This window comes from Argentina silus, assembly GCF_951799395.1.
Source record: "Argentina silus genome assembly, chromosome: 10".
Classification (NCBI taxonomy): domain Eukaryota; kingdom Metazoa; phylum Chordata; class Actinopteri; order Argentiniformes; family Argentinidae; genus Argentina; species Argentina silus.
The window spans coordinates 5,951,388-5,963,711 of NC_139664.1; the positions used below are offsets into that span (position 1 = coordinate 5,951,388).

Sequence of the window (12,324 nt, forward strand, 5' to 3'; positions counted from 1 at the left end):
TCCCACACTCTAATGGCACAATGGCATTCCTGGATGCCTTCAGGCTGGTTGGGGGGGAGTCCCTTCGAAAACAATGACATGACATATATTCACACTGAGAGTACACCATTTTTGTGTGTCTCTCCCTTCATTTACAATGCAAGAGAGATGATTCCATCGAGCAAGAGAAAACACAGTGAATGGTTGAATGAAGTATTCTTAGTGCAAGCCAAGCATGACAGAAGCAGAAAGAAAACCTGGTAAATCTATTTTGGTGTTTTTTTTTTAAATAATAAAGTGACACGCGTTTTTTTTTTTTTCTTCGCTTTGGGGTCTCATAAATAACTTGACAAACGTGTCTGCTTCCAATTAAAAGAATGTCACCAAGACAAAGGGGTCACGTCTAAATGCGGTTGTTCTCTCTCTCCGCCTTTGAATTGCTCCACCTTCATTGTCACAGTATGGTTAACATGGTAACAATGTGAACACTAAATGTGAGTTATTCCCCAGCTGCTGGTCCTTACTGTATTATATATATATACAGTATGCACAATTTTTATTTTATATGTGATACAATAGTGTATCACAAAGCTGGTCTGCCTCATTCATAACCATTTGTGACAACGTACTGTGCAGTATTCTTGACAGGGTAAAGATTGACTTATCAGTGTCAAGACGAACACGCTGAATTATTTAAGCTGGCTAGACTGCATACCACAGCATTTGCTATGACTTTGTCAGGTAAATTGCCATATCTTGTTTACAATGGCTTTTTGACTCACAGTTAAAGTTACTTTATATTTCGTCCCTGACAACCTTTAAAACGCCCTCCCCATAAGAGGTTGTGTTTGGTGCGCTCCACTACTTTACTGAGGAGATTTATGAGGCCAATTCTGAAGAGTAACCAGCCCACTGAGGGGAGGTAGAGTGGTCAGCTTTTTAACCTTCCCTACCAAATTTGATTGGATTTGTCCTTTGTGATTTGACAGCCTTACATGACGGCAAACAAGGACAGTACAGTAGCAGTCCGTAACACAAACTATCACTTCAGTATCGGAATAAGCAGCTTTGGAGGTCTTACTGGTACAGAACCGGAACAACTGGTAGCGCAATTGGATTCGAGGCAATAAAACCTGCTGTTGTCAGCCGGAACACTATATAGCACTGCGCCAAAACACTCTCATAAATACAAAAAGGGATTGGTCATATAGTGCTGAGGAAATAAAACTGTGTCAATGTGCTATACATCTCCTTGAAGAAGGACTCACGTCTTGTAAGCCCAAAGAAGTATAAATGTCCTTTCAGCGTAGGAGATAATGATGCAATTCCAGTCAACAAAACGCCACATTCATCTCACTGACTGCAGTGCTGCTGCAGCTAGAATAGCGAGGTGCTGACATCATATATACTGCAAACGGTATAACAACACATTCAAATGGAAAGTGTGCTTACACAGTGGGATATGACTAGGAGGAGGCAGACACTACAGAATTGTGATGAGAAGTGGCTCAGGGATGCATTTAATAGCGTAGAATAACTTTCTATCAATCGCCGGTGTAAAATGCATGAATTTTGCATTGTAGAGCACAATGCATGGTGATAGTATCAATTGAACTGAAACTAAAGCCATCATGCAGACAATTTTTTTTTTAAAGTATATACAGTAAGCGTTAAGCCAGAGGGTATACTCTACAGAAAATATAGGCAGAGCTCCATTAGGTGTGCCCCCAGAACACAATCTGTAGCATCTAGCTAGCTCCATCGACATTCTGAAAAGAAGAATCAGTGCCTTTATCTGAGTGATTCTCTGTGGATTCGGTAGCACTGAATTGACTAAATATGATGCCCTGGTTTTTCCTGCCATGTTATTCTTCCCACTGGCGAAGCCGCAACATTAACATCAGGGAGGAATATCTCCCCGTGAGAATCATTACCTGCACTTAGCATTCCCTCCTCAGCCTCATCGCATAAAAGAAAACCCATCTATGTGCCAGAGGCTAGTAAAGCTTATTAATGTCCTTTTAATACCGAAACCATAAAAACAAAAAACATGTTTTCCATACAGAGACACCCTACCCTGGATCTCAGAAGTACAGTACTGATAGGTTAAAACAACGTTCCATCGTAATATCAAACTACGTATAGATTGTAACTATCAAGTACAAAATCGCAAATCTGTTTTCATGTCACATATCACATTTTCTGCACAGATTGGACATATGTTTGTTGTGAGCGAAAGCCTACCACTGTCCCTGGCAAACCCTTTTGAAGCACATGAGGTGTGTGCTTTTGCACCTCTCCATTTTTACATTCGTTGTGTTGTGTATGACACCTCCCTCTTACAGACAGATTTGTGGTTTTTTTCTGGCTGTATACTCCTCTTCTCCCAAACGTTGTCATTTGCATTTTAAACATGTACAGGAAATAGATTCCCTCTCAGCTGCTGTCAAAGTGTTTGGCAGCAGAGCATACAGTAGGGTGTCTGCTTGTATGACACTGACAACATGTATGACACTGACAACATACAGTACATCAGTATAAATATTTGGACTAAATTTGTCTCAGCACAGAACACATATGTGACCACACAAATTATGCTTGGTCCATTATAATAAAGACACATTGTTTGTTTAGGTGTGCCAGCAGGCTTGGTACACTTGCTGCTGTGCATAGAAAGGTCCTGGAAGAAGAAGATTAGAAGGTATCTATCCATGGTACCCATGTTTGTCAAGTAAAGGAGGTGGAATCAAATCATCATATTTCACATTTCACTTCATTTACCTTCTTCGTCTGCAGATCAAACAAGGTTACTCGTCATGTCCCCATAATTCACAAAACCACCTTTGAAAACATAGCGTTGCTACAGTACAAAGTAAATGAACGAGGATAGCCTGGTCTCAACGAGGCTACCCTAACACCTGTCTTCAAACCCACTTTCTCTCTGGGGTAATCAAGATTGGTTGATGATTGACTGATTGATGTGGGTATTGCTGTTTTTCTACTGGTTCAAGACATCACAAGCTCCATGTCAACTAGAATTCAACGATTTGTTGAAATTGCCTTGTGGGAGGTATGATTCAATTGGATGTAATTTGCAATGTTCTCAATGTTTAACTTAGGAAATGACTGACAACACTGTAAGCTTTGGTGATGCACAGTAAACAAAAGAACATCAAGCCTATTTAAAGCAGAATAATACACTAGTATTACAGTTTATTGCGCATTCTGCTTGTTTTTTTTATCTTTCCTCTCCCTCATGTTGTGCTGCCGTTAGACTCCGAGCCTCTGCAGATTGGCAGAGCTACTGTGCAGTTACGCGGAAGCGCTGCCGTGCTTTTGTGCTAAATGAATTGTTGAGCGCATTTGCTATCCTTGCGGGCAGAGATCCACCACCGAGGCTCACTGAGGCTTCTTGATTTGTCTTGTTACACTGAGGTTAAACATTTTATTACTTAGTCTTTTCTCTTCTCCCGGCTGACTTCATTATGTCAAATAATTTCGGGGGCTCCATTTACTTAAGGGATGCCTGAAAGGAGTTTAGAGGCAACTGCACTGTCTTTGTGTCCCCGTTATAATCTTCCCCTAACCTTCCTCAAGATTGTCACATGTGAACATTGTTTTATTGGCTTTAACAAGTACAAACAACAACACTGAATGTCACTGACACAAATCCAAATTCATAGGTGAGGGGATATGCACTTCAACATATTTATGTCAGCTTAAACAGACAGTGAAATAATTCAAACATGCTTGTGAGGGGTTGGGTACTGTCTGCTCACAGAGGAGGCATAGGAAGACTTTAAAATGTACATTGTGTGATGCAATGGTAAATATAGGAGAACGATTGACAAAATCCTTCATCCGCATTATAGAAGGCCAAAGTGGCATTTAACAAAATGGCATTTGGAGGAGATCTGAGCATGAGCGATATAGATCTGCCGCAATGGGTCCTTGGTGCGGGCAGCACGGTGATGTCAACCTCACGCCAGCCAATGCCAGTGAGGATTGACAGCTGGCATTTGTCAAACATGTTCTTTGACTTACCCTTTCGTCCTAACACACAAACGGCTCTTGAACGGGGGCAGTTGACTGTGTTATGGGGAAACACGCAGATATGTTTCCTTCCTTACCTGCCAGTTTCTGACAGGTGTCTGACATCTACTCTCCTCTCCAATCCATGTTTTTGGAGCAGCAGGAAGGTGACAACAGCTTCCTTTTGTTATGTTAGACTGAGCTCCAGTTGTTCTTGACAGGCAAGTGTCTTATAAAACAGCCTCGGAATGGAAATCAGGTAGCTTGTCAGTTAAAGAGGTAGAGAGAGGGAGGGAGGGTGGTGGTGGGGTGGGGGGCACTGTTGTTTTTGACAGGTGAGGGGAAGGATGTACTGCACCACCATACCTTGCTGCATGAGGGAGCCAACGCCGAACCAGAAGCTGTTGAGGAGGGTGAAGTTGTTCTCCACCACATCGGATCCGGGGTTACAGGGATGGGCGTCGTACCATTCATATGGACTGAACCTAGAGAGCGACATACAGTAACAACAATAGGTATGCCAGGAAATGACAGGAATGAAGGCTCCGACGTCATTTCATTATTTGTCTCTGAACGGTAATGTTTTATCTGTATATCATTACTTATATAGAATACAATGGATCCTCAGAGTTCCAATGTATGCATACACAAAATACCCTAGAAGAAAGAGAAACAGGTCTATGAGAAAAGGAGCTAAAAATGAAGCCAAGGCTAAACCAGTATGATCATCAATGACACATTGTATCCATGTTGTTTTCACCGTGTTCACGTTACGATATGAGGGCTACATTGATACAGAGATTTGAAGGATCTGTTCCTCTACTACTATCTGTTATGCATGGATACACGTATTTCTGACTCTTGCTCTTTTTGCCTGGAATCATGTTGCTTTTGGCTTGAACCAAAGTAATTAATCCAACATCGTTTCCAATAAGCTTGAGCTGCAGCTGTGCTTAATAATAGGTTCTAGATCTGGGAACCGAAGGCTTCTCCACTGGATAGAGCACTCCTGATGTGTCCTTGAGCACTGCACTTAACCTGAATTTCACCTGACAAAAACATCTATGTACCGTCCTGTACAGTGCCCCTAAAGAGCTGTGCAACTGTGGCTACAAACTATATGTATGGGGGTGCAGAGGGAGACATTTGTGTAGGACATTGTACTCACTGTATAAACAGAAGACGATCTGAAACAATGTCCCTCCATTGGTTTCAGTGTACAACTTGACTCTTTTGGGGGGAATTTGACATAACATTTGTCTTGTTGTTTTGACAACATGCTCTTAAATGTGTCCTTGACAATAGCTGTCTGTCAACACTGTTCAAATCTGAAGTTTAAAAGTCAAGCTAAAGCCTTTGGTTCAGCTTACCTTTAGATATCTCTGTAGATATCTCTCCTTTCTCTATGCTCAAAGCCAGCTAAGTTGATACAAAAATACCACTTTTAGGACGACAGATATTGAAATGTCATTTGTGTGAGAAGGCAAGGCAGGCACATCTGAAAGAGAGTCACATAAAATCGTAAAGCCCGCGGATCCACATACCTCTGCCACTTAGTGTAACATCTTTTCAAAGTGCTACGCACTATAAATCCTTTAACGCAGATGAAACACTCACTTTTAAAGGCAGATGGAGAGATAAAACTAAATGTCAGTGCTTTCCCTTCCTTAAATTAATTTTGAAAATGTTTCCCGAATAGGAGTCTGATTATTCAAATGTATTCAGGGTATTTTTGCTGTCAGGAGAGGAAGAGGAGGCTTAGATGCTTTGGTCCTTGATAACATCTCCTTAAAAAAATGCTGCTTCTCTTCGTCTCTGCTGCTTTTAGAAAAGTTGGCCGATGCAGGAAGGAAGAGACACTAACAATGGTTTATTTAAAAAAAAGAGAGATTCAAAGAAAATCTCCAGGCCAGACACCCCTGATCATTGCTTATCAGTCATACTGTTGAGTGTACATGTTCAAGGTGAGGGCCACAGATGGCATCAATAAAGCACCACAGGTCTGTGTGTCGTCTATTTGATTAATACATTTTGGGTTTTTCAAGAAATCTACACCCCCCCCACTCCATCTAATGATTCACGAATCTCTTCAGAAATGTCAACATCTAAATAGTCTGTAATGAAAATCAAAAAGCATCTGCCTCTGTCTCGGCAGGCAGACATAGCAAAAGCACCTGAAGTAGCGACTCAGAGAAAATTGAAACTTGGCCGATGTGTTGGTATTTGAGAAGATAAGGACGAAGGGGGGAAAAAACCCTCCATTATTACACACTTGCTAGAGCGTAAGTCCTTATCCACATCGGCAAGGTATAGAAGCCTTTCCATTTTAATCGGTATTCCACTTTATCGTTTAAAAATTTCAAATGTACTGTATATTTTCCAGGTCCTGGGCTGCGTATCGAAGTAGTGAGGCTCTGAGTGATTTCTACCCCCCCTACAGTACCTTACCTCCTAAAAGTGATCCCTGGATTTGATAAGACAAGTGATTGCAGGGCACTATATGTCCTTCTCTCTGTCCTTTGTGCATGGTTGGCTATGATTTATTTTTTCTTTTCATGCTTCTGTAAGTGCTCAAGTAGGTTTCACATATCATTGACCTGCAGCCATGGACTCAACTATGGCAGTGGCAAAACACAGGAGCTTAATGCTTGAGAAGAATAGTCATTGTTCTTGTGTCTGCCCAATTACACATATCATTATTGTCTGGAAAAGCTTTTGAGGGGTTCAAGTTGTATCTTAATTGTATGTTTTTGTATATGTTTTACCTTATCCAATATACAGAACAATCAGTGTGTCTACCTTACAGTATATACAAGCATACAAATTGTCCTCTTTTGCCAGAGTAAGTGTGTTTCTACTGTCGAGTGTCCCGATTTCGAGATCCTTATTTTGGCTCGTAGCTCTTCAGCTTTCTAGGCTGGTCTCCAGAGAACGATGAAAAAACATGGAGATGATTTTGCTTATGAGACTCTGCTACAAAATGATCTGTGTCTCAAGACAAAGTGGGAGGGTTGAGGAATGCAGCTGTCTCCTCTCAAACTGTGAGCCCCATTCAAAAACTCACTTTCTCTGAACTTCTTCAAGCACCACTTTGCATTTGAGGGACCAGGAAACAGTGACAATGGCCCACCCAAGGCTAGCAGGAAGCCTGTAAGTGGCACTTCAGATTTTTTGGCTCTCTCTCTCTCTCATGCAATTCATCCCGTAGCATAGGCTACGCTCATAACAAAATTTAAAAAAAAATCAGTGATACATTACCAAGTCACTCAATCCATGATCATTTTCAAACATAACTAAAAGCTCTCGCTCCAAATTCGGTATGCTTAATGTCAAAAATGTATAATAAGCACACTTGAACATAGAGAGCTGTATTGATTCTCGAATTCAGTCTATGTTTTACTCCAGGTATCGGCAGGTATTTATCTTTCAAAGCCTGCGAGATGATGGTTGTTCATAGAGCCATTCATAGGGCCAAGTGCAGAGAAATTATACAGGCACCACATTGAATGTGATCGGTTGGTGGTTTGCTCATGCTTCCTCTGTAGAGAGCCCATGCTGACATAACTGCCTTGATCACTACCCACTAGCTTACACTCCATTTTGGAGTTCGACCGCTTGAACGTGGAACTACCATGGTGCACAGCGCTCTCCTTATCCCCGACTCAAAATGTCACATCAGACCTGCATTGACCGACTGATTTCTGCTAAGTCATCAATACTGGGACAACCTCAATGTGTAAAACATGTCTACTTAGCTCCAATCATAAGCCTAACTCCTATTACAATCTATGGAAGTAGCAAAATAAACAGCAACTAGTTTACTAAACTAGTCTCAAATATAGAAACATGCATAAACATAAGTTTGTGGGTATGACATAGAAATGTATGGTGCTCACCTGGCAATGACAAAGAGGACACAGCTGACGCCCAGGTAGGCCAGTAGAATGTAGACCCAGATATCAGGGGTCATGGGGTTGAGGAAGGAGAAGAAGCCGTTGTTGGTGGTGTTAGGCTTGCGGTACAGGATGCTGATGCCCATGCTCATGAAGGGCTTGGAGAAGTCGATGACTTTCTCACGCTGGTAGGTGATCGTCAGAGGAGCCACAGCCAAGTCTGCTCTCTACAGGGAGACAACGCACAGAGATGGCAATGTTCATTCCTCTACCTTAAGTTACCTTAAGTTTGTACCTTGTAACTAGGTGTTAACATGCTCTTTCATATTTAATCAGTGTATACCCACATCAATTGTATGGTAAAAAAATATGTAATTATGGGTATTGCCATATTATTCTGTGCTTAAAAGTGCTACCAAAAGTTCTGTTGAAGTTTAGGCCATTTGACTTTGTAGAGGAAATATCACAGCTTGCACCACTGACACTAAATCCCTCCTCTACAAGAGAAGAAAAGCATTTTCCCTATGAATTACAAGAAATTAGGTGCATTCACACGTACACAGGCAGGAGGTTCTACCCACAGCCCGGGGCTTCTGAGTGCCCTAATATAGCGCTCCGAGATGTCCTATGGCAGGGTCTGACGGGGAAGTTGTGGTCTCCGATTATGTGCGTCTGGCTGCATATTCAGAAGGTCACCATTTACATTGGCTCCCCCCACACCTCCCCCATGTCAGGGTTGGACAGGAGGTTAATGAAACCAGCTGCTTGGTTCACGCTTGGATACCTCCTTCCTCGAAAAACGATGCAACTCACAAAGGGGGTTTGAACCAATCTCCTTTTCTCCCTTTTCAGCTGTAGGAGGCATAGGAATCATTCTTACAACATGTCCCTGACGGAGGTCAGTCAATGAGGTCCTACTGTATATTGATGTAGAAGTATGGGAAATATTATCCTCTAAGCCCACATACACCATCCAGCTGCTGGCTTGTTGAATACTGTTATATGATTTCCTTATGAGGCATAAGGCCAAAAACCTTGACGTGTTCCAAGAAATGCACAAACTGTATTCATCTCTTATTTCATAATTTGATCAGTATTCAATTTTTACATTTTAAATCATTAATACATTTAATTTTACATTTAATGTGTGAGTGAATCATTCCACATTTCACTTATTGCAGCTGCATGGACAAGACATACAATTACTTTATGTCAAAAACTTGGCATCATTTTAGGGGTTGATATTTGTGGTGTTCTGAAACCTATGCATTTATGTAAAAAAAAAAAAACACACACACACAAAAACCCCCCAAAGATTATGAAGGTCTTTTTTTTTGCAAAACTCTCTTCATGTACATTTTGTTCATGTTCAGAGCCTTTGTTCTTTGGGAAGCTTCAGTATTGCCTACTCTTACCCTTCCAAACGTAGCATTAGTATGACCATGTGCACCGTGCCGTGTGGCTGCGTGTGGCTGCGTGGATTACCTGCGCCTGTGGTCAACGCTGCGGTGGCTAAACACAGGACGGACTACGAGGAGAGAAAGAGAAGAGGAAGCCAAGCTGTCCTACTGAGCATCCACTGTGCCCTTATTAACTATTTACATTTCACAACATACACACACCCGCTCCCTCTGTTCTCTGCTGCCCACCGCGGCTTCTAAACCAAGCTGCCACTCAACCGGAAGATCTACCAGCAGGCCACCACAGCCATCCCTATGGTGGGCTAATGTACATCCCTCACGGGCTATTTTCTGCTGAGACATGTATGCCAGGCTATCAGGATATAACCTGATAGTACCCTGCTGGGTGCCACATGGCTTGCTGTTATCTGGGCTGGCAAATGGCAAGATTAGAGCTACCTTCTGAACCGCCTCACCTGATGACATCCTGCAGGAGTCATGCTGTACAATTGCAGCTAGATATAGTCTGCCCAGCACCAGCAGAGATGAACTATGGAAATCTGTCCATTTTTAAATCCCATGACATTAATAGGTTTTACATTTGTGGTTCGGACAGCAGTATTCACTCTTGCCTGTGTTTCGGTGCGTCTCCAAAAATGAAGGGCAAGAGCGCTTGCTTCACAAACGACACAGTTCGCCGCATTTCTGTTCCTCCTAACGAGATGATTGTCTTCCATATATTTACATATTGTAGTCACTCTGCCTCATTGTCCATCACTGTTCCTATTTGCATACATGAATATAGGTATTCATTGGATGATAGAGCATTGCCTGTGACCCAGGATTGCACAACACTGTGTGGCAATTATGGCACATAAGACAGTATGTGACTCATATGTATTCAGTGCAAGGAGTTTCAGAGCACGAACACAGTCTGATTTAAAAGCATAATGCTGCTTCGATTGTTGATGGTATAGAAAGTCACGCTGCCTCACTGTCAAACTGACAGCCCCGACCACATCCTGCCCCTGGTAGTCAAATGCTCCCTGCGTTCTGCTGTTAAACCACTCAGGTCCGCAACCCCATAGATAGGGGGACCACGTACACGTGCGTGCCTCTCTGACTGCAAATAAAAGCAGCTTTTCATTACGATATCTTCCAAGGTCCAAATCCAGTCTGCTATCTCAACATGTAGACAACGAGAGTGTGGCTCGCCACAACCTTCCTGTGTATCTGTCAGAGCAGAGATTAATCGCCATGACAGAAACAAATGATGTGTTAAGCCTGCTATTAATACTGGCATCACAGCATGATTAATGAGATCATCTATTGTGACTAAATCAAGTTTAACAAGGCCTGTTGCATCATTTAGCGCCTTCCCATAATGCCCCTTGGCTTTGTAGTGGGCTTTGTGACTACACAGAGGGAAATAAAAGGCCGTTATGCTACATGGCTCAAAAGCCCTTTCACATTTAATTAACCACACCACGCACCACACTCTCCCATTCAAGAATTCTCCCATTTCTACAGACAATTGACAACTTCTGTAAAAACAAATACCAACAGACACACATGCACAGTAACAAACACAAACAGTAACAAACACTGAACATTACTGAGACACACTCGTATATTTCATGTAATGTAGTTGCTTTTCTGCTTCTCTTTTAATAACTCTGGACAAACAGTAAAAAACGCACACTTAACTCTTAACCACGTGCAGGGCTTACTTAGCTTCGGACAAAAAAATAAATTGATTAAACCAAAAGGACTGAAATTAGAAACCTCACACATGCCAGTTTGAAAACATATTGGATGCTAACAAAACAAATTTGCATCATAACACTACACAGCGGACACTACACCCTCACTTATTTTTGTCATTCTGCATATGTTTCCATGTTTGACAGGGCTCGGTGACCTACAAAGATGAATGAAGGGGTATAACTGCTTTTAATAAACCTGCACGAGTACAGCACCGTTAAATAGATGTCCTGGGCCAAAGGCTTTTTGTAATTCAGTAATGAAACTATGATTTATGTGGGCATGCAGGGTGACAGCATGAATGCATGGGCCTGTGATTTAACACCACTTTATCAGCTAAAAACAAACATGGCGGCTGTTTGCTTGTTGTCTTCTTTAGACCCTATCTCACTATGTGACCCCTTTGGTAGAGTTGTCACTAGTAGGTGTGTGTGTGTGTGTGTGTGTGTGTGTCTGTTTGTTTGTAATGTGTACAGGAGCTTGTTCATCCACACTGCAATGAGGAGGTAAAGGCAATTTGTACGGGTTAATACAAATCATTGATGGAAACAAATTAAATCGATACATAACTTGTGTCCATTTATAATTCCTTCCTTCTCTGTCTACACTGAATATAATAGTTTGCTGGCCATCTTAGCTTATACCTTTGTCAATTGTCTGATACAAGGCAACTGGTTTGGGATCAACCGAAAAAAACACCACACAGCACGATTCCATCCTTAAAGATAAGGTTTGTTGTTGGTTTACTCATATGGAAACACATAGCCACCCAAGCTTCTAGTGGCAATCCCAGGTCAGTTCTCTCGAGTTTGCTCCAAAGTTTGCCTTTCAGGTCCGCTGATTAAAGATCAGCTTATCTGTATAGACAGGAGGAAGAAAAGCGCTGAGCCACAAAATAGAACCGGCAAAGAATCCACAAAGCAGTAGTGATGCAGTCTAGGCCATTCGATAAGGAGCAGGGACACAGAGAGAGCCACGGCCTATCACTGGCTAACCTAATCCACAGTGTGTGTAAGTAAATGCAAAAGGAAAGGCTAGTCCTACACTACAGCACCACACAACTATAATGAAGTCAATGGGTAGAATCTGGATGTAAATAACAGTGGTACTTAAAAGTAACAGTACTTAAGAGTGAAGAGCAAAATGGGGACTTGAGAAGGTAGACTGTTTTATTTTTATTTTCTTCCAACAAACGGGCATTGAGCACTAATGAGGAAGTGTAATAAAATGGTGAAATAGCCCATTTAATCAGTCTT

The 12,324-nt window shown here is 41.9% G+C and overlaps 1 protein-coding gene across 2 annotated transcripts in view; it reads right to left on the reverse strand.

The window, feature by feature from the left end:
- The window catches only part of grik3 (glutamate ionotropic receptor kainate type subunit 3), a gene marked incomplete at both ends in the record, with an annotated part of 76,423 nt that overhangs the window by 4,711 nt on the left and 59,388 nt on the right, over positions 1-12,324 (reverse strand). For both annotated transcript variants that reach the window (XM_083679717.1, XM_083679718.1), the window contains 2 exons: positions 4,378-4,496; positions 7,908-8,131. In XM_083679717.1, the coding sequence (XP_083535843.1) occupies positions 4,378-4,496; positions 7,908-8,131 (343 nt within the window). The remainder of the gene's footprint in view (positions 1-4,377; positions 4,497-7,907; positions 8,132-12,324) is intronic.